Source organism: Entelurus aequoreus, linkage group LG18 (genome assembly GCF_033978785.1).
Source record: "Entelurus aequoreus isolate RoL-2023_Sb linkage group LG18, RoL_Eaeq_v1.1, whole genome shotgun sequence".
Classification (NCBI taxonomy): domain Eukaryota; kingdom Metazoa; phylum Chordata; class Actinopteri; order Syngnathiformes; family Syngnathidae; genus Entelurus; species Entelurus aequoreus.
Window position 1 is genome coordinate 45837138 of NC_084748.1, and position 23775 is coordinate 45860912.

The 23775-nt window shown below is 39.4% G+C and overlaps 1 protein-coding gene across 1 annotated transcript; it reads right to left on the bottom strand.

Moving 5' to 3' along the window:
• Positions 1–5343: 5343 nt before the first annotated feature.
• Positions 5344–21447, bottom strand: LOC133633623 (zinc finger and BTB domain-containing protein 5). The gene is made up of 4 exons (XM_062026207.1): positions 21214–21447; positions 14756–14969; positions 10268–11053; positions 5344–7205 (listed from the first exon to the last, which is right to left on the bottom strand). Exons 2-4 carry the CDS (start codon positions 14963–14965, stop codon positions 6063–6065), a joined length of 2139 nt encoding a protein of 712 aa, XP_061882191.1. The 5' UTR covers positions 14966–14969; positions 21214–21447; the 3' UTR covers positions 5344–6062.
• Between the last annotated feature and the right edge of the window lie 2328 nt (positions 21448–23775).

Sequence of the window (23775 nt, forward strand, 5' to 3'; positions counted from 1 at the left end):
TTTTTTTGTATATTTATAGATGATGCAAAATAAATCACGTTAGTACGACAGTCAAGGAAAATGATCAAACTACATAAATAATTGATTTTTATATTATTTTTTTATCTTGATAGATTGACAATTAACACCAATGAGTGGACTGATGAACAGTTACCACAGGGGTCAACAACCTTTTTGAAACCAAGAGCTACTTCTTGGGTAGTGATTAATGCGAAGGGCTACCAGTTTGATACACACTTCAATAAATTGCCAGAAATAGCCAATTTGCTCAATTTACCTTTAACTCTATGTTATTATTAATAATTAATGATATTTACACTTAATTGAACGGTTTAAAAAAGGAGAAAACACGAAAAAAAAAAGACAATTACATTTTGAAACATAGTTTATCTTCAATTTCGACTCTCTAAAATTCAAAATTCAACCGGAAAAAAAAAAGACAAAAACTAGCTAACTCGAATCTTTTTGAAAAAATTACAAAAATAATTTATGGAGCATCATTACTAATTTTTCCTGATTAAGATTAATTTTAGAATTTTGATGACATGTTTTAAATAGGTTAAAATCCAATCTGCACTTTGTTAGAATATATAACAAATTGGACCAAGCTATATTTCTAACAAAGACAAATCATTATTTCTTCTAGATTTTCCAGAACAAACATTTTAAAAGAAATTCAAAAGACTTTTAAATAAGATTTAAATTTGACTCTACAGATTTTCTAGATTTGCCAGAATAATTTTTTTGAATTTTAAATCATAATAAGTTTGAAGAAATATTTCACAAATATTCTTCGTCGAAAAAACAGAAGCTAAAATGAAGAATTAAATTAAAATTGATTTATTATTCTTTACAATAAAAAAAAATATATTTACTTGAACATTGATTTAAATTGTCAGGAAAGAAGAGGAAGGAATTTAAAAGGTAAAAAAGGTATATGTGTTTAAAAATCCTAAAATCATTTTTAAGGTTGTATTTTTTCTCTAAAATTGTCTTTCTGAAAGTTATAAAAAGCAAAGTAAAAAAAACGAATTAATTTATTTAAACAAGTGAAGACCAAGTCTTTAAAATATTTTCTTGGATTTTCAAATTCTATTTGAGTTTTGTCTCTCTTAGAATTAAAAATGTCGGGCAAAGCGAGACCAGCTTGCTAGTAAATAAATCAAAGTAAGTGCTGCTATTTGAGCTATTTTTAGAACAGGCCAGTGGGCTACTCATCTGGTCCTTACGGGCTACCTGGCGCCCGCGGGCACCGCGTTGGTGACCCCTGAGTTAGAGTGTCCGCCCTGACATCGGTAGGTTGGAGTTCAAATCCCAGCCGAGTCATACCAAAGACTATAAAAATGGGACCCATAACCTCCCTGCTTGGCACTCGGCAACAGAGGGTTGGAGTTGGGGGTTAAATCACCAAAATGATTCCCGGGCGCGGCGCCGCTGCTGCTCACTGCTCCCCAAGGGGATGGGACAAATGCAGAGGACACATTTCACCACATCTAAAAGTGTGTGTGACAATCATCGCTACTTTAATCTTTAATCTTATCACATCATTTATTCGGAAAATATAAATAACGACAAATAAATGATTAACCGCAACATATAAGTGTTATTTAAAAACAACAACATTATGATGTGTACATTTGTGCTTGTTTTATTGTTTAAACAATCTGAAGTTGTCTTTATTTTGAAGTTTACCCAGTTGGGAGCATATTTATCGCCATGTGGCCCCCCCCACCTAAAATGAGTTTGACACCCCTGATGCAAGTATTGCACTTTTTTTTACGCACCAGCTGTTTGATTTTAGTTGTCGAAATCGCCATGTAAATTTGCTAATGGCAGCCAGTAGCACTTCAAAAACTAACGTACATTAATATCGAGCTAGCACTTTTTTGGAGCCTGACTTAACACATTTCTTTGTTGGCGTTGAAAATTGCAACATTAACTCGAGGTAGTTCGGCTGGGTTACCTCTCAGTGCTGCTGGAGTGACCGCCGAGTACCAAAGTTGCGACGAGTCGTCCGCCCGGGTGCTGCAACACGGTGAATTGGGGGTGGGACTCGGTACCCATCCCTGCAGTCAACATACACATGTACTTTCCCTTTTGAGAAGAACAATGTTACACCACAAATGTCTAACATTTAAAATTAAAATAAAAAACGTCTTTTTTTGCAGTCATGCCCCCGAACGCACAATAAAGGTGCGTTCGGGGGCATGTTCCAGTGTTTTGTGACACCTTTACCTGCGCCCTCCAGGTGTGGGGGTGGGGTGGGGGAGGAAAGGGTAAAAGTCCCACCTGTAAACACAAAAGTCAAAAAGGTGCAAACGTAGTCAGACAAGGTATCAGAACCACCGTCCTGATTGTGACACGTGTCAGGGCGTCGTCCATAGGGCAGGGCTGTCCAAACTTTGTGACTTGGGGGATAAAACTATTTGGCTGGGGGCCAAAAGCCCAAGTTGTCACGTTAAAAGCTAAATAAAAAGAGAATACAATGATTTGAAAATCATTGTCAACTTATATTCAATTGAATAGACTGCAAAGAAAAGATATTTCATGTTCACACTGGTAAACTTCGTTCTTTTTTGCAAATACCGTATTTCCTTGAATAGCCGCCGGGGCGCTAATTAATTTAAAACCTCTTCTCACTCCTGCGCTTACCAAAAGCATGCGGAATGGACAAGCATGCGCTAATTATTTTAAAACCTCTTCTCACTCCTGCGCTTACCAAAAGCATGCGGAATGGGCAAGCATGCGCTAATTATTTTAAAACCTCTTCTCACTCCGGCGCTTACCTTATCATGAAAAGCACATTTAATTAAAAAAAACGTTATTATGGTCTTACCTTTACCTATAAATGAGTCCATGTGCAGCTGCTTCTGATCAAAAGCAGTCTTCCTTATCTTTCTTCAGTTTTAAAAGTCTCTCTGTCTCGATGGAGATATTCCTTTAATTATTACCTCCTGCTTCGATTGAAAGTCCAGTTTAGAAAACTGTTTTATTTTAGATATGTAATCCTCCATGTTAAAAGTGCAAGCAAACGATCGCTGCTCACGCTTGCTGCTTGTTGTCTTCTTCTGCAGCACCGGTCTTCTGCAGTACCAGTAGTCGCAAGAAGGATCACTAGCGCCCTCTACCACCAGGAAGCGGGAGTCATTTAATGACTCATATTTGACCCGGCGGAAGTGCCAAGCATGCGCTAATTATTTTGCGAAACGAGTTTGACCCGGCTGTAATTCTAGGTAGGCGAATACTATATTCCCGGCGCCAATTCAAGGAAATACGGTATTAGCTCATTTGGCTGTTTCAAAAAAGCTGGCACAAGTGGCAAAAAAGACTGAGGAAGTATTATTTGGAACATCCCACAGGTGTGCAGGCTAATTGGGAACAGGTGAGTGCCATGATTGGGTATAAAAGCAGCTTCCATGAAATGCTCAGTCATTCACAAACGAGGACGGGGCGAGGGTCACCACTTTGTCAACAAATAGTCCAACAGTTTAAAAACAACATTTCTCAACCAGCTATTGCAAGGAATTTGGGGATTCCACCGTCTACGCTCCGTAATATCATCAAAAGGTTCAGAGAATCCAGGGAAACCACTGCACGTAAGCGATGATATTACGGACCTTGGATACCTCAGGCGGTACTGCATCAAAAAGCGACATCGGTATGTAAAGGATATCACCACATGGGTTAAGGGAACACTTCAGAAAACCAGTCAGCAACTACAGTTGGTCGCTACATCTGTAAATGCAAGTTAAAACTCTACTATGCAAAGCGAAAGCCATTTATCAACAACACCCAGAACATTTTTGCAATACGTTGCTGCCATTAAATTAAGTTAATGATTTGTGTTTCTCAGTCCGAACATGAAACATCTTGTCTTTGCAGTCTATTCAATTGAATATATGTTGAAAAGGGTTTGCAAATCATTGTATTCTGTTTTTATTTACCATTTACACAACGTGACAACTTCACTGGTTTTGGGTGTTGTACATAACTCCACGTGTTCACTCACAGTTTTGATGCCTTCAGTGACAATCTACAACGTAAATAGTCATGAAAATAAAGAAAACGCATTGAAATGAGGTGTGTCCAAACTTTTGGCCTGTACTGTATATACGTATATACATACATATGTATACATATTTATATATACATATACATTATGTATACTGTCAGAATAATTGTATGTAAGTTTTCGTGAAACTTTCCGTTCCCATGGGTTCCCGGCGAGGAGACAAAAGCTGTCTTTGATCTTACCAAGCAAAAGGCTTGTAAAACGCCACTGTGTACGATGGGATGCGACATGAAGGTGTCGGTTTCTTCGATCTATTGTGATCCACAGGAAGCTCTTGTCTTGACCAGAGATCTACAAAGCGGAGAGGAAGCAGGACCTGACGCAAGCTCCGGGCATCTTTTCTTTGAACTGTTTTTTTTGTGACCGAGTGCAACAGCTTTTTACGACCCCCTCTCCCCTTAGAAACAGCTGTCGCTATGTAATCAGGGAAAGTCCAGATAAAAGAGGAGGCGCGCAACTCTTTCGGCCGAGCGTGGTGGAAGACTGTGCAAGAGTACAGCCCAGATGTTTCTCCTCATGAGTCAAATTGAATCCCGTCTGCTTAATTCCTTGCTTCTTGTCTGTTTAATCGATGTCATCCGGGTTTGAACCTGACATCTTCACATGTATGTATATTAATCAGCATAATTAAATATTAAGAATATGTGACAAGTGACTTCTACCTTGTGTTCGACCTCGTTTCAGTTTTGTAATCAATCAGAAATATCCAGCAGCTAAAATGTGCCAAACATGGATACGTGTGAAGAGAGTGTTTTGTTTCCATCTGTCAGGTTCAAACACTGATGACATCTATTAAACAGGACAAGAAGAAAGGAATTAAACAGAGACAGAATTCAATTTGGCTCAATTTGAGGAAGACACGCATGGACACTGTACCCTTGCATAGTCTCCAGCACGCTCTGGCGAAAGATTGTGCGCCTAATCCTTTATTTGGACTTTCCCTGACCACATGGCAACAGCTGCTTCCAAAGGGACGTGGGTCGTAAACAGCGTTGCCTTTGGTTACAGAACGGTTCAAAAGAAAAGGTTGGAAACACTTCAAAGAAAGGGTCGTAAAACAGTTCAAAGGAAAGTTCGTAAAAGAGTTCAAGAAAGCCATGTCTGGAACCTGGGCAGATCCTGCCTTCTGTTTTCCTTGGGTTAAAAACAATATCTTTCTGTTGATTACAATACATGAAAGAAAAAAGAACACCTTCACGTTGCTTCCCCCCTACACTGTGGAGTTTTACAAGCCTTCTTCTTGGTAGGTTCAAAGACCTCTTTTTGCTTCTCGCCAGGCACTCAATGTAACACAACGTTTTTGTGATAACTTAGAAACAATTATTCTAACACCATCATGCATTGCAGGGGATTTAAACGGGTGTCATTTTGAATTATGTGTGGTGCTTGGACATTTTTTTTTTTTAGAACATCCACAAAGCTCAGTGAGCAGGTTGTGTTGTGTGTTGACTTTTTCTGCGGGTTTATTTGCGCCATGAGTGGGGGGAAAGGTTGTTCGGATCGGGTCATGCCGTGGCCACTTCAAAGTCTAATTCATAGTCATTAGCCTGAATTACTTAAACCTGCAGCAATTACACGATCGGATATTTTAAAGTAAGTTGGAGGCGTCAAGGGTCAAGAGTTCCTATTAAACTTGGGATGTTTCGCGGGTCAAACTGAACAATTAGCCCGCGAGCTGTGGTTTGGACACCCCTGCCATAGGTAGGTATGTTGCCTTTAAGTTATGGGTCTATTTGAGGGCGTGGCCTGCGGAATTGCAGCGAAGCGGGGTGCGTCAGGATCGGCTTCGAGATTAGTGACAGGTGCGTAGATGACACAGCTGTGAGTGTTTGTCTGATCACCTGTCGCTAATCTCGAAGCCGATCCTGACACACTCCGCTTCGCTGCAGGTCCGCAGGCCACGCCCCCCCCCCCACAGAGGGTTATTACTAGGCCATTATCTCCCCTTCAAGCATCCTCCGTTTGTTTCCGGGTGCAAAAACAAGGCGCTCTAAAGGAGGGCGTTGGACATGTTGCTGTTCTGCCAGCGTAGACAGGTGGTCTTTGAGTGCTTGTACAGGTGTGAGGACTGGCTGAAGCGCTTCCCGCACTTCAGGCAGGCGTAGGGTTTCTCCCCCGTGTGGACGCGGATGTGTTTCTTGCAGTCGGTCAGCGTCAGGAAGGTCTTGCAGCAGATCTTGCAGGCGTACTTGCGAGCGCCCGCCACCACCAGGACGTTGTGCTCCGACAGAGCCTTCTTGCACTTGGACAGCACGTCCGCCGAGGCCCGGGTGAGCTGCGGTGGGAGGGACGTGGGCCGGCCGCCCGACACGTCGTACCCGGAGCCCTCGCCGAGGAGCATGGGGCTCGCCAGGCTGGACGAGGAGGAGGCGGGGTCCTGGAGGACGCCGCCCTCCTCCCGCCCCATGCCGTTGGTCATCTTCGGGGTGACGCGTCTGTAGCCCGGGTATCCGAGGACGCTGGGGGTTGGCCCACCGGCGCTACGCGTGGGCCGTCCTAAGGAATGTAACCCCAGACTGGAGCGCTGGAAGTCCAAATTGAATTGATCGACGCCTCCCCGGCCTCCATTGCCGCCACTTCCTCTAGGGTGCCCAAAACCGTTATGCAGCGGGTGAAGGAAAAGGGAGTCGGCTTGTATGTTCTCTCTGAACTGAGTACGGCCTTCGCTGTCAGACTGGAGCAGGGAGGATGGCGCAGAACCGGGCAGTCCAGGAGCCTCTTGCCTCAGCAGGAAGTTATGGGCCACAGCGTCCCCGGTGGTGGTGTTGGGAAGGTCATCCTCGCCACCAATCAAGCCCCCGCCGCCACTCCCGAAATCCTTCGGGCTAAGGAAGCTGGAAATACTGAAGTCGGGTTTGCTGTTCCCGCCGTTGCCGCACCTGAAGCCCGCCCCGCCCCCTCCCATGCTGGCCTTGAGGAGGAGCTGTGAGCCGGGCTGCAGCAGCGAGTCGGAGCTGGGCTGCGGCTCCGGATTGAAGCCGCGGTCGTCGCTGCTCTCCGGGCTCAGCTCCACTTTCTCCGCCTCCTCCCCGCCCGCAGGCTCGGCCGGGTCACTGCCTTCCGCCTGCGACGTCACGTCGCTCACTTCGTCCGCCGGCTCGGGTGAACTTAGCGGCTCTTGTTTGACCAGCACCTGAGGGACAGCACGAATGTGGTTTTAGAGAATGTTATGGTGGGTGGAGTAACCAAAAATCGTTAGTCAAAAAAAAAAAAAAAAAAGATTTTTGAATGAACGGCAATTCTTATTTGTAACGATGCTTAATCGATATAAAAAAAATTTTTTTTTTATATCCGTCCTGTCCAGCCTTTATCATATCTTTAGGATGCGTCTCTTGTTGCCTTATTTGTGTTTGACTTTATTAAATGTTTGGGTAGAATTTTATGGCACAAAACCAGTTTTCTTTTAAGTACCGTATTATTCGGACTTAAAATCCTTTCATTTTCTCAAAACTCGACAGTGCGCCTAATGTACGGCATAGTTCTGGTCGTGCTTACCGACCTCGAAGCAGTTTTATTTGGTGCATGGTGTAGTGATAAGTGTGACCAGTAGATGGCAGACACATATAGGAGATACGTGTAGACCGGGGGTCGGCAACCCGCGGCTCTAGAGCCGCATGCGGCTCTTTAGCACCGCCCTAGTGGCTCTCTGGAGATTTTTCAAAAATGTATGAAGAATGGAAAAAGATGAGGGGCAAAAAAATAAATTTTTTTGTTTTAGTATGGTTTCTGTAGGAGGACAAACATGACACAAACCTCCCTAATTGTTATAAATCACACTGTTTATATTAAATATGCTTCACTTATTCAAGTATTTGGCGAGCGCCGTTTTGTCCTACTTATTTTGCCGGTCCTTGAACTCACCGTATAGTCTGTTTACATGCATAACTTTCTCCGACTTTCTAGGACGTGTTTTATGCCACTTCTTTTTCTGTCTCATTTTGTCCACCACACTTTTAACGTTGTGCATGAGTGCACAAAGGTGAGTTTTGTTGATGTTATTGACTTGTGTGAAGTGCTAATCAGACATATTTGGTCACTGCATGACTGCAAGCTAATCGATGCTAACATGCTATTTAGGCTAGCTATATGTACATATTGCATCATTATGCCTAATTTGCAGCTATATTTGAGCTAATTTAGTTTCCTTTAAGTCCTCTTAATTAAATGTATATCTCATGACACATGTAATATGGCTTTTAATTTTTTGCGGCTCCAGACAGATTTGTTTTTGTTTTTTTTGGTCCAATATGGCTCTTTCAACATTTTGGGTTGCCGACCCCTGGTGTAGACTGTAATATACCATACCATACCATACCAACTTTATTTATAAAGCCCTTTAGAAACAACCACAGTTGTACACCACAAAGAAATAAAGGCAAAGGACAGACTAAAAAATAAAATTTAAAACAGAAGTAAAATACACATTAAAAAAGCAAATACAAAATTACCCTAAGAACAATTTTGTTAGATAAAAAGCAGTTAAAAAAGTTAAAAGTTAAAAACAGTTTAAAGTCTCATGCTGGGTTAAAAGCCAGTGAATAAAAATGGGTTTTAAGAAATATGATGGCAGTCACACATAAGAGATATGTGTAGGTTGCAAGATGAGGCCAGTACCAAAACACCAAACACCAAAACTTTAAATGTTACATTAAAAATATAGAACATTACACACGGCACTCAAAAATCTGTCAAAATGTTTTACTACGACTTTGAAGCCGCACCGATTGATGGATTGTCGGCCCATTACGGCTGCCGTAGTCAGAGATACAAGTATTATTATGGTGTGTGTACAAGGACCGCAAAATGGCACCTATTAGCAGACATATTATCCGGCGTTTTGTTTCGCAATATTACCATGCCGTTGTGTCCTTTGGGCAGGACACTTCACCCTTGCCCCCGGTGCCGCTCACACCGGTGAATGAATGATGAATGAATGATAGGTGGTGGTCGGAAGGGCCGTAGGCGCAAATTGCCAGCCACGCTTCCGTCAGTCTACCCCAGGGCAGCTGTGGCTACGAAAGTAGCTTACCACCACCAGGTGTGAATGAATGATGGGTTTTTAACATGTAAAGCGACTTTGGGTACTTAGAAAAGCGCTATATAAATCCCAGGTATTGTTATTATTATTATTATTATTATTATGCAAAAGCAACTTTTCTTACCTTCTGGTACCTGCTGATCTGTATTTGGGATCTGCATATGTCCTGAAAATTTGCGCAGTTCCATTGGCAGCAAAACAGGCCCATAACATCTTTTTTTTTATGAAATCAACATAAAAAAACACAAGATACACTTACAATTAGTGCACCAACCCAAAAAACCTCCCTCCCCCATTCACACTCATTCACACAAAAGGGTTGTTTCTTTCTGTTATTAATATTCTGCTTCCTACATTATATATCAATATATATCAATACAGTCTGCAAGGGATACAGTCCGTAAGCACACATGATTGTGCGTGCTGCTGCTCCACTAATAGTACTCACCTTTAACAGTTAATTTGACTCATTTTCATTCATTACGAGTTTCTAGGTAACTGTTTTTATATTGTTTTACTTTCTTTTTTATTCAAGAAAATGTTTTTAATTTATTTATCTTATTTTATTTTATTCATTTTTTAAAAAAGGACCTTATCTTCACCATACCTGGTTGTCCAAATTAGGCATAATAATGTGTTAATTCCACGACTTTATTATAGCGGTATTGGTTGATATCGGTATCGGTAATTAAGAGTTGGACAATATCGGAATATCGGCAAAAAGCCATTATCGGACATCCCTAATTATTTTCCATAACTTGAGTTGATTTATTTTGGAAAACCTTGTTACATTGTTTAATGCATCCAGCGGGGCATCACAACAAAATTAGGCATAATAATGTGTTGATTCCACGACTGCATATATCGGTATCGGTTGATATCAGAATCGGTAATTAAGAGTTGGACAATATCGGAATATCGTATATCGGCAAAAAAAAGCCATTATCGGACATCTCTAGTTGTAACATAAGAAAAAGTGGAAAAACTGTAGACATATTATAATGTATGGAGGAAACCAGAGCCACACCATCCCGACAGTGAAGCATGGTGGTGGCAGCATCATGCTGTGGGGTTGGTTATCAGCAGCAGGAACTGGTAGACTTGTCAGGATAGAGGGAAAGGTGAATGCAGAAATGTATGTAAATTGGGGTCTTTACCTTCTGTTCTTCCGCCTCCTCTTCCTCCTCGCCTCCTGACTTGATCTTCATCCCGGCTCTGTCGTTCTGGGGGTCTCCGTCCTCCATGTCCTCCTCCTTGCCCACTCCTGCCTGCAGCCTCCCCGAGGAGTCGTCCCCCTCGCAGCGCCCGCCATCCGACTGACTCGGCATCTGGGGGTCGTCCTGCGGGGCGCACAGTCCGCCCGCCTCCAATTTGGAGTGCTCCCCCATTTTGTGGGAGTCGGGCGACAGAAGCCCTCCTTCTTCTCGGCCTTGCGACAGCAGCCCTAATGTGGGCGCGGCGGGCCGCTGCCTCTGCCTGGGCGGCTCCTCGCCCGCGCCCAGGGAGGGCTTGCGCTTGTGGAAGCGGCGGATGGGGAAGGGGGCTCTCTGCTCCACCGCCCGGTCCTCCTCCATCACGCCTAAAGCGGAGCTCACCAAACTGAGGCCCAGCTGCTGCAGCAGGAAGGAGCGCTGCAGCTTGGAGGTGGCGGCGTTGGCGGCCAGGTTAGCGTTGGCGGCCGACGCGGGGTTGGCGGCGCTCTCGCCCGCCTGCTGCCGGTGCCTCTGCTGCTCCTGCTGCTGGCGGGGAGGGGGCGGTCTGTCGCGGGGCGGGGACACAGGCAGGGTGCGCGTGGTCAGGTAGTGTTTGCAGGCTTTCACCACGTTGTTGAGGTGCAGGTGAGAGGCGGCGAGCAGGACGTCCATCACGTTGCTCTCTCCCAGCATGAGGGTGGAGGTGTACATCATTTCCACCAGCGCCGCAAACGCCTCCGCTGTCACCACCTGCACACAACATCTTTCATTCCATGTGTGCCCCTTGAGGCCATGAGGGTGTACAGTCTTCCCTCGCTCTTACACCCATTTTTTACAGTGTCGCATGCTTTTTGGGGTATTTCTTCTTACCAAGACATGTGCTAGTATTATAACATGCTAACATTAGCATGCTAACATTAAGTTAATTTTTTCAGCTAATGTTCCACTTTTTTCTCTAACTTTGCAGCAATACACTTTAGAGTCATATAACCTGGTATGTGACACATGCTAAGATTACATGCTAATTTTTTTTTTTTAAGCTAATTTTGTGATCGTTAAGCCCAGAGTCATAACTTGGTATGTGACACACGCTGTTAGCATGCTAATGTTACTTTTTGAGCTAATTTTACACTTTTTTCTCCAATTCCGCAGCCATACACCTTAGAGTCATATAACTTGGTATGTGACACATGCTAACTGTTAGCATGCTAATGTTACTTTTTGAGCTAATTCTACATTTTTTTCTCCAATTCCACAGCAATACACCTTAGAGTCATATAACTTGGTATGTGACACATGCTAACTGTTAGCATGCTAATGTTACTTTTTGAGCTAATTCTACATTTTTTTCTCCAATTCCACAGCAATACACCTTAGAGTCATATAACTTGGTATGTGACACATGCTAACTGTTAGCATGCTAATGTTACTTTTTGAGCAATTATAATTCTACATTTTTTTCTCCAATTCCACAGCAATACACCTTAGAGTCATATAGCTTGGTATGTGACACATGCTAACTGTTAGCATGCTAATGTTACTTTTTGAGCTAATGCTACATTTTTTTCTCCAATTCCACAGCAATACACCTTAGAGCAGGGGTCACCAACGCGGTGCCCGCGGGCACCAGGTAGCCCGTAAGGACCAGATGAGTAGCCCGCTGGCCTGTTCTAAAAATAGCTCAAATAGCAGCACTTACCAGTGAGCTGCCTCTATTTTTTTAATTGTATTTATTTACTAGCAAGCTAGTCTCGCTTTGCTCGACATTTTTAATTCTAAGAGAGACAAAACTCAAATAGAATTTGAAAATCCAAGAAAATATTTTAAAGACTTGGTCTTAACTTGTTTAAATAAATTCATGCATTTTTTTACTTTGCTTCTTATAACTTTCAGAAAGACAATTTTAGAGAAAAAAATACAACCTTAAAAATGATTTTAGGATTTTTAAACACATATACCTTTTTACCTTTTAAATTCCTTCCTCTTCTTTCCTGATAATTTAAATCAAAGTTCAAGGAAATTTATTTTTTTTATTGTAAAGAATAATAAATACATTTTAATTTAATTCTTCATTTTAGCTTCTGTTTTTTCGACGAATATTTGTGAAATATTTCTTCAAACTTATTATGATTAAAATTCAAAAAAATTATTCTGGCAAATCTAGAAAATCTGTAGAATCAAATTTAAATCTTATTTCAAAGTCTTTTGAATTTCTTTTAAAAATTTTGTTTTGGAAAATATAGAAGAAATAATGATTTTTCTTTGTTAGAAATATAGCTTGGTCCAATTTGTTATATATTCTAACAAAGTGCAGATTGGATTTTAACCTATTTAAAACATGTCATCAAAATTCTAAAATGAATCTTAATCAGGAAAAATTACTAATGATGTTCCGTAAATTCTTTTTTTAATTTTTTCAAAAAGATTCGAATTAGCTAGTTTTTCTCTTCTTTTTTTCGGTTGAATTTTGAATTTTAAAGAGTCGAAAATGGAGATAAACTATATTTCAAAATTGAATTGTCATTTTTTTCGTGTTTTCTCCTCTTTTAAACCATTCAATTAAGTGTAAATATCATTAATTATTAATAATAACATAGAGTTAAAGGTAAATTGAGCAAATTGGCTATTTCTGGCAATTTATTTAAGTGTGTATCAAACTGGTAGCCCTTCGCATTAATCACTACCCAAGAAGTAGCTCTTGCTTTCAAAAAGGTTGTTGACCCCTGCCTTAGAGTCATAACTTGGTATGTGACACATGCTAACTGTTAGCATGCTAATGTTACTTTTTGAGCTAATTCTACATTTTTTTCTCCAATTCCACAGCAATACACCTTAGAGTCATAACTTGGTATGTGACACATGCTAACTGTTAGCATGCTAATGTTACTTTTTGAGCTAATTTTACACTTTTTTCTCCAATTCCGCAGCCATACACCTTAGAGTCATAACTTGGTATGTGACACATGCTAACTGTTAGCATGCTAACATTAGCAAGTCACCTTTTATTTTTAGCTAATTTTACACTTTTTTTTCTAATTCTGCAGCCATACACCTTAGAGTCATATAACTTGGTATGTGACACATGCTAACCATGAGCATGCTAATGTTACTTTTTGATAAAATCTTACACCTTTTTCTCTAATTTCGCAGTAATACACTTTAGAGTCAAATAACTTGGTATGTGGCGCATGCTAACTGTTAACATGCTAATATTAGCATGATAACTTTTTTATGCTAATTTTGTAACCGTTTACCCCAGAGTCATATAACTTGGTATTGATTGATTGATTGAAACTTTTATTAGTAGATTGCACAGTACAGTACATATTCCGTACAATTGACCACTAAATGGTAACTCCCGAATAACTTTTTCTACTTGTTTAAGTCGGGGTCCACGTATGTGCCATATGTTAACTGTTAGCATTCTAATGTTAACATGGCGGCGTGCTAACTTTTTTAAAAGCTTATTTTACACTTTCTTCTCTAATTCCTTAGAGTCACACAACTTGGTATGTGACACGTGCTAACCGCTAGCATGCCAATGTTACTTTTGGATCTAATGTTACACCTTCTTCTCTAACTCCGCAGCAACACATCTTAGAGTCATACAACTTGGTATGTGACACGTGCATGCTACCTTTTTTTACCCCCAAAGTCATATAACTTGGTATGTGACACATGCTGTTAGCATTCTAATGTTACTTTTTTAGCTAATTTTACACTTTTTTCTCTAATTCCGCAGCAATACACCTTAGTCATATAACTTGGTATGTGACACGTGCTAACTGTTAGCATGCTAATGTTAACATGGCAGCATGCTAACATAAGCATGCCAACTTTTTTTAAGCTAATTTTACACACTTTTTTCTAATTCTGCAGCCATACACCTTAGAGTCATACAACTTGGTACGTGACACATGCTAACCGTTAGCGTGCTAATGTTACTTTTGGATCTAATGTTGCACCTTTTTTTCTAACTCCGCAGCAACACACCTTAAAGAGTCATATAACTTGGTATGTGACACGTGCATGCTACCTTTTTTTACCCCCAAAGTCATCAAACTTGGTATGTGACACATGCTGTTAGCATTCTAATGTTACTTTTTGAGCCAACTTTACACTTTTTTCTCTAATTCCGCAGCAATACACCTTAGAGTCATATAACTTAGTATGTGACACATGGTAACTGTTAGCATTCTAATGTTACTGACTACAGTATATATATATTTTTTTCCTTATGATCTATATATTTTAATGCGCACAGTTACAAATACATAAATAGTTGCAATCAAAGGCAAATAATAGTTCAAATCTTGGTTGTTGCGCCGCCTAGGCTCCCACAAACCAAGAATTGTTCTAATTGGGCCCAAACGATCCTTCCGTTCAAACACTGCAGTTAAAGGCAACTATGCTGCCTCGCCGACAATCAAAAAGGGTCCTAAAGGTCCTCACCTCACTGTCGAGCTGGATCATATTCATACTGGCGTCTCCCTCTGTGACCGTGAACAAGGCTCTGAAGTGGGTGCTGCAGGCCGCCAGCACGGAGCGATGGGCCTTGAAGTGTCGATTGCCCACCACGATGACGCAATCACACAACTGACCGTGCAGACGCTGATAATTGAGCTGCTGGAAGATCTGCTCAAAGTGGCCTGGGAAGTCCATTCTCCTGAGGACAAGATTGAAACAAGTTAATGGGTAAACAGTAGGGATGATGTTTGATAAGAAATGATCGCGTTTGAGCCTATTATCGAATCCTCTTATCGAACGATTCCTTATCGATTCTCTTATCAAATCCAGATAGGTTGTTGTATATGGAAAAAAACAATATTTGGTTTAACAAAAGCTCACTTTTATTTTATAAGAAAAAAATAAAATAAATAAATATTGACTGTTACCCCCCTAAAAAAATACAATAAATAAATATTGACTGTTGTTACCCAAAGTATATTAAGTGGGATTTTTCAGAAAAACAAATATATACATTAACACAAAAACCACCTGTCTCTGTGATCACTATAAGTGTATAAATAATAATATAGTGTTGAATAAAATCAGTCCCTTGGGCACAAAACTGAAAATAATACAGCTCTCCAAAAAGTGCACTTCTGCTGCTATTGGAACTACTACTACACACACAGGCAGACAGCTAACAAACAATCCAAGACGTCTAATAAAGTTCCAAAGCAAATTAATCCATTTAGGCTCTTTATTGTTGTTGATCTTGCTTTGTCTTTTCCTATCTTTACTTTTGTCTTGCACTGGACTGTTATTTTTTTTTAACTGAAATACACACAATGACAAATGTATAAGCTATGTGATTCAATTAACATACTCAAATTTAATGCGCAATATATAAATATTAGCTTCACACAAAGATACAGTACTATCATCAAACAAATACTTCTGAGTGTCGAAACTATTTTGATGGTGGAAATACACGACTGGCAGCAATTTTAAGTCGTCAAATCATCCATTGAAACAGTGCACAAAAATCGTTTTTCAATAAACATCTTAGTTTTAAATTTAACCACTTTCCACCTTAATATTGAGTTACATAAACAAGTTAAACAGTTTACTTACAGACTTATCTTTTCCAAGGCTTGTAAGAGCTAACACAACTTGTCTACTTCTCAAATGTCTCATGAACTGAACTGACTCACCAACCCGGAAGTGCCCAAACTAATGACGCATAGTATTTTCATATCGCCACAAGGTGTCAGTAAGAGTCTACAATCAAATGGGCATAACATTGCCCATTTGGGATTCGTTCCCAGAGATTCAAATAAAGGACCAACTCTTTTTCTTTACTATATTGGTCTCGATAACGGGTACTGGTTCTCAAAAAGGGATTCGAGTCCGAGGACTCGGTTCTTTTCTTATCGAACAACCCGGGAAAACCGGTTTCGAGCATCATCCCAAGTAAACAGTGGAGAAGTCAGTCCTTTCAATTCCATCACAATATTTTAATCAAAAAACAAGAACGATATGGCATCAGAGGGTTAGTCTTAAACTGGATAAGAAGTTATCTAACGAACAGGAAACAATACATGAAGCTAGGCGAACACACATCTACAACGCTAAATATATCCTGTGGTCTACCTCAGGGATCAATACTAGGACCTAAATGATTAAATCTCTATATAAATGACATTTGTAAAGTTGCAAAATATTTAAAGATAGTATTATTTGCGGATGATACAACAGTGTTTTGTTCAGGAGAGAACACACAGAAGATAATACAAATAATAACAGAAGAAATGAACAAATTAAAAAGATGGTTTGACAAAAACAGACTATCGTTGAATTAGGGCTGGGCGATATATGGAATATACTCGATATATCGCGGGTTTGTCTCTGTGCGATATAGAAAATGACTATATTGTGATATTCGAGTATACGTTCTCACACAGTTGCTTTTAGCTGCTGGCATTACACTACAGGCTCTTCTCACTCTTTCCCGTCTCTGCTTCTCACAGAGACATAAACAAGCGCACCTTCTTACATACGTCACATACGTATACGCCCTCACGGAGCAGAGAGGTAGCAGCGTGGGTAACGTTAGCTGTGGTGCGAGTGGTAATACGAGAGAAAGAAGGTACGAATCTGGTATCAAATGAAGGAATAATTAATTCCCAAGAAACACAGCGTCGTCTGGCGGTGGCTTGGCTTCAAGCGGCAAGATGTTGAACAGACAACCGTAATTTGTCGAGTATGCGACAAAAGCGTTGCTACAAAAAGTAGCAGCTCTACTAATGTGTAGCATCATTTGAAAAGTCACCCGCTAGAGAATGAAAAGTGCTTACTCCGCATGTCAACATCTCTGTTCGGTGTCACACACCACAAAATGCCCAAGCCACAATTTCCACATCAACACCGTATGAAAAAAATAGTACACAACAGAAAGAGATAACGTACGCAGGAACCTACCACATAGCGAAGGACATACACTATTTGATTTCCTATTATGCAGCTCATTTTTATTTGACACGTATTGAAATGTCATCTTAGTGACATCATGCACAAAAGTGCACTTGTTTTAAAATGTCTCTGACAATCTTGCACTTTCTGTTTTGGAAATGATGTTTGTGCCACTGCTTAATAACTGTTTAATGAATACACTTTTGGTCAATTGACTTAGTTGTGATTTCCCTCTCTGCATGAAAGTTTAAAAGGAGCATATATTAATGCAGTATGAAGAAGAATGTTTTAATGTAGACACATAGAATCATCATACTGCTGTGATTATAAGCATCAAGGGATCATTCAAGGCTAAGGCAAAATATCGAGATATATATCGTGTATCGCGATATGGCCTAGAAATATAGAGATATTAAAACAAGGCCATATCGCCCAGCCCTAACTACATGAATGATGTGGATTGATTGATTGAAACTTTTATTAGTAGATTGCACAGTACAGTACATATTCCGTACAATTGACTACTAAATGGTTACACCCGAATAAGTTTTTCAACTTGTTTAAGTCGGGGTCCACATTAATCAATTCATGGTAACATGCAGCTGACTATGACATAAAACTAGAGATGTCCGATAATGGCTTTTTTGCCGATATCCGATATTCCAATATTGTCCAATGCTTAATTACCGATTCCGATATCAACCGATACCGATATATACAGTCGTGGAATTAACACATTATTAAGCCTAATTCTGTAGGTAAGGGGTAGCGGGGGGTGTATATTGTAGCGTCCCGGAAGAGTTAGTGCTGCAAGAGCTTCTGGGTATTTGTTCTGTTGTGTTTATGTTGTGTTACGGTGCGGATGTTCTCCCGAAATGTGTTTGTCATTCTTGTTTGGTGCGGGTTCACAGTGTGGCGCATATTTGTAACAGTGTTAAAGTTGTTTATACATCCACCCTCAGTGTGACCTGCATGGTTGTTGACCAAGTATGCTTTGCATTCACTTGTGTGTGTGAAAAGACGTAGATATTATATGATCGGGCCGGCACGCAAAGGCAGTGCCTTTGAGGTTTATTGACACTCTTGTACTTCTCCCTACATCCGTGTACCACTCCGTACAGCGGCGTTTTAAAAAGTCATACATTTTACTTTTTGAAACCGATACCGATAATTTCCGATATTACATTTTAAAGCATTTATCGGCCAATAATATCGGCAGTCCGATATTATCGGACATCCCTACTTTTAATTGATATAGACATGTATCTATTTTATGGAGGAATGTCGTTAATCACAGAACCGGCACTCAATGTTATTAAAAAAAGAATTGTTTTGAATCGAAAATCGATTCCGAATCGAACCTAAAGATTCACAGCCATATGTAATGTAATGTAACTGACTTATCACAATATTGCCATTTGTTTTGTTGTCTTGGAAAATAGTGACATTTTTGGAGTAAAATTATGACTTTTGATATCCGATATTGTCCAACTCTTAATTACCGATTCCGATATCAACCGATACCGATATATACAGTCTGTACTTCTCCCTATGTCCGTGTACCACTCTGTACAGCGGCGTTTTAAAAAGTCATAAATTTTACTTTTTGAAACAGATACCGATAATTTCCGATATTACATTTTAAAGCATTTATCGGCCGATAATATCGGCAGTCCGATATTATCGGACATCTCTACATAAAACCAACACATTTTACACATAAAATAAGCTATTTTCAAGTAGAAGTAAGTCATGCCTGCGTAAAATATCACAACAAATGGCATTCATACGGTTATTGTCAGTACTATTAGAAAACAAGGACTAAAACCAACTACAACCAACGCTAGCAATGGTTATACTGCTGAAAAAAGGGTAGAACATGCTTAGCAGCCTAATGTACGCCCAAAACTAAAGAGAAGACATTTTACCAAAGTATGTTTCAAACGTTTTATTGGTTTGCCAACAATATTTTGTTGGCCAATTACAAACCCCGTTTCCATATGAGTTGGGAAATTGTGTTAGATGTAAATATAAACGGAATACAATGATTTGCAAATCCTTTTCAACCCATATTCAGTTGAATGCACTACAAAGACAACATATTTGATGTTCAAACTGATAAACTTTTTTTTTTGTTGCAAATAATCATTAACTTTAGAATTTGATGCCAGCAACACGTGACAAAGAAGTTGGGAAAGGTGGCAATAAATACTGATAAAGTTGAGGAATGCTCATCAAACACTTATTTGGAACATCCCACAGGTGTGCAGGCTAATTGGGAACAGGTGGGTGCCATGATTGGGTATAAAAGTAGATTCCATGAAATGCTCAGTCATTCACAAACAAGGATCACCACTTTGTCAACAAATGTGTGAGCAAATTGTTGAACAGTTTAAGAAAAACCTTTCTCAACCAGCTATTGCAAGGAATCTAGGGATTTCACCATCTACGCTCCGTAATATCATCAAAGGGTTCAGAGAATCTGGAGAAATCACTGCACGTAAGCAGCTAAGCCCGTGACCTTCGATCCCTCAGGCTGTACTGCATCAACAAGCGACATCAGTGTGTAAAGGATATCACCACATGGGCTCAGGAACACTTCAGAAAACCACTGTCAGTAACTACAATTGGTCGCTACATCTGTAAGTGCAAGTTAAAACTCTCCTATGAAAGGCGAAAACCGTTTATCAACAACACCCACAAACGTTGTCGGCTTCGCTGGGCCTGAGCTCATCTAAGATGGACTGATACAAAGTGGAAAAGTGTTCTGTGGTCTGACAAGTCCACATTTCTAATTGTTTTTGGAAACTGTGGACATCGTGTCCTCCGGACCAAAGAGGAAAAGAACCATCCGGATTGTTATAGGCGCAAAGTGTAAAAGCCAGCATCTGTGATGGTATGGGGGTGTATTAGTGCCCAAGACATGGGTAACTTACACATCTGTGAAGGCGCCATAAATGCTGAAAGGTACATACAGCTTTTGGAGCAACATATGTTGCCATCCAAGCAACGTTACCATGGACGCCCCTGCTTATTTCAGCAAGACAATGCAAAGCCACGTGTTACATCAACGTGGCTTCATAGTAAAAGAGTGCGGGTACTAGACTGGCCTGCCTGTAGTCCAGACCTGTCTCCCATTGAAAATGTGTGGCGCATTATGAAGCCTAAAATAGCACAACGGAGACCCCCGGACTGTTGAACAACTTAAGCTGTACATCAAGCAAGAATGGGAAAGAATTCCACCTGAGAAGCTTCAAAAATGTGTCTCCTCAGTTCCCAAACCTTTACTGAGTGTTGTTAAAAGGAAAGGCCATGTAACATGCCCTTTCCCAACTACTTTGGCACGTGTTGCAGCCATGAAATTCTAAGTTCATTATTATTTGCAAAAAAATAATAAAAAAGTTTATGAGTTTGAACATCAAATATGTTGTCTTTGTAGTGCATTCAATTGCATATGGGTTGATAATGATTTGCAAATCATTGTATTCCGTTTATATTTACATCTAACCCAAGTTCCCAACTCATATGGAAACGGGGTTTGTAGGTAGAATTGCATCATTTCCCACGGCACACCACACAATATCTCACGGTGCACTAGTGTCATACTCAATAAACAACCACCGGAAGCTAGTTGGCCATTAAATTGTAAACAAGCACCAAAGACACAATAGTCGCCACAAAAAAGGGGGGTTTGATAGCTAGCTAGTTAGTTAGTCCCAAGCTCAGGCAAAACCTGGCGTTATCGCCAACATGACATATCGTGAGTTAAAAACCTAAATGACCGAGAATAGTCAGACGCTTGTAAGAAAGTACAAAAAAAAAACTGGCCCTGGCGACAAAATGAGGAAGCTAAAGTTAGCTGGCTAGTGAGCGGCTAGCAAGATGATGGACTAGAAACATGTGAAGCCTGGCTCGCACGGCACCAAAGATCGTCTATTGAAGTGTTTTTACGCAATGAAATGTCGGCCATGTTGGTAAATAAAAGCATTTACCTCCAGGATCCACGTCCCCCGGGTGTACTTGTGTTGCCTTCTGGGCTACAGGGGAGAGCCAAAGATGTTCACCCTTGTCTTCACTGGCTGGTTATAGTTTCGTCCTGCCAGAAATATGCACTAGGAATAATAACTACAGATGAAAATGGAGTATCTGAAGGAAATGTGCCGTCATTCTACTAAATTGTCCTCCTCAGACAGATCTTCTTAGCAGACTCGCAGGGCGGCGCTGTGCTCATGACCTCGCTGGGGTGACTGCATGCACTTCCGTCCTCCCGCCGCTAGGTGTCACTCTTATCTGAGGACGTGACGAATATTTTTTTAATCATTTCAGCACCATCCATCCATCCATTTTCAACCGCTTATTCCCCTCGGGGTAGCGGGGGGCGCTGGAGCCTATCTCAGCTACAAACGGGCGGAAGGCGGGGTACACCCTGGACAAGTCGCCACCTCATCGCAGAGCCAACACAGATAGACAGACAACATTCAGCACCAGACATATATATATATATATATATATATATATATATATATATATATATATATATATATATATATATATATATATATATATATATATATATATATATATATATATATATATATATATATATATACATACAGGTACATATATATGTACATATACAGTATGTGTATATGTTTATGTATATGTATATGTGTATATATATATATATATATATATATATATATATATATATATATATATATATATATATATATATACATATATATATATATATATATATATATACATATATATATATATATATATATATATATATTTTATTTTTTTTATTTTTTTTATTTTTATTTTATTTATTTATTTTTTTTAAATTTATTTTCCTGAGGGAACTCTCCTGAAGAAATCAATAAAGTACTATCTATCTATCTATCTATCTATCTATCTATCTATCTATCTATCTATCTATCTATCTATCTATCTATCTATCTATCTATCTATCTATCTATCTATCTATCTATCTATCTATCTATCTATCTATCTATCTATCTATCTATCTATCTATCTATCTATCTATCCATCTATCTATCTATCTATCTATCTATCTATCTATCTATCTATCTATCTATCTATCTATCTATCTATCTATCTATCTATCTATCTATCTATCTATCTATCTATCTATCTATCTATCTATCTATCTATACATACATACATACATATATATATATATTTGTAGTATTTGTTTTTCCATGAATATAACTTTCTACTTTATCCTCCTAAAATAAAAACTAGCATTTTCCTACTGATTGTTAATTTTTCTCATGATTTTGTCAACATGTGTTGAGATGATCATCAGATGAAGACAACAAAACAATTTGTTTTTTCTTTGAACTTCTTTTGTTTCACGCTGGTTCCACTAAAGTGACTTTTTCTTTATTTATTGACCTTTTTTTTATTGAATGAGACTGAAATCAAATCAACATTTATCATTTTTTGTCTGAACTTTGAGAGGAAATGTTTGTGTCAGGATAACAATACAAATATTGATTCACATAAAAAATAAATAATAATAAAAACAGCACCAGACACGGAACAAACAGACATGATAATGAAGTAATATCGAAATGTGTCACATGAACAAAAAAGTATATATATTTTTTTTCCCTACAATGGGGTCGGACAAGCAGTAATTATTTTTTCTTTCTTTTTTTCCCTTTTTTTATTGAACAACAAACATACATTTATACATCACACAACAGTGCAGGCACGTTCAACAACAAGGAAAGAAAACAAAAGCAAATACAGATAGAGTATTAAATATTAATAAATAATAATAATAATTACCAAAAAAAAGACAAAAAGGGCTACCTAAATCACTTTAAATGTTTTTAACAAAGATATCAATTTAAGGGCTTTTGTACTCGTAATCATCCTCCAAGATTTGATTGATAATTGTAAACCATTAAGCCAATTAGAAAATGGAAGCCTTACTTTCATAAATCGACATTTATGTAGAAATTTTTTTGCCTGGAGCATGATAATGTTGACAAACATTTCTTTGTTACAGTCGTTTATAAAAAATACCAAATTTGATCTCTTCTCTAGAGAAGGGTCGCACCATAGACATGTTATAAGTAGACGCAGCATTGGCTGTTGTGACGCGGGAAATTGGGCCGCCATTTTGAAGTGGTGATGAGGAGCCGGCGAGCAGCCTAAACTGACAGTTGACAAGTAGAAAACAAAGATGGTGTTCAGCGTTTTCCCGCTCAAATGAGTTGAAAATAGGAATCGGGGGATTACTTTTCACAAGTAAGATTTAACATTAACGTACTATTGGTTGTATTTTGTGAAAAGAATATTACCAGTAGTACCACAGAGTTGGGAAGGAGCAAACATCTTCAATAGTACTGAAATCGTAGCCACTAGCAAACAAGAGTATGACCATAATAGAATTGCTTGTCAATTAAATTAATTACATTTAAAAATGTCATACTTGAATAACATAAAGTTGAAATAAATGATGACGATAAAGATTGTAAAAGCCAACAGTTAGGACCACAGTCCAGATTGTGTGAGTG

Bases quoted from the DNA above. Each gene is read 5' to 3' on its own strand.
- LOC133633623 (XM_062026207.1), bottom strand. From the start codon at position 14,965: ATGGACTTCCCAGGCCACTTTGAGCAGATCTTCCAGCAGCTCAATTAT. The intron at 11,054-14,755 runs GTGAGGACCTTT...TGTTGTGTGCAG, and splicing joins TGATCCAGCTCGACAGTGAG to GTGGTGACAGCGGAGGCGTT. The intron at 7,206-10,267 runs GTAAAGACCCCA...GCTGTCCCTCAG, and splicing joins AGGAGGCGGAAGAACAGAAG to GTGCTGGTCAAACAAGAGCC.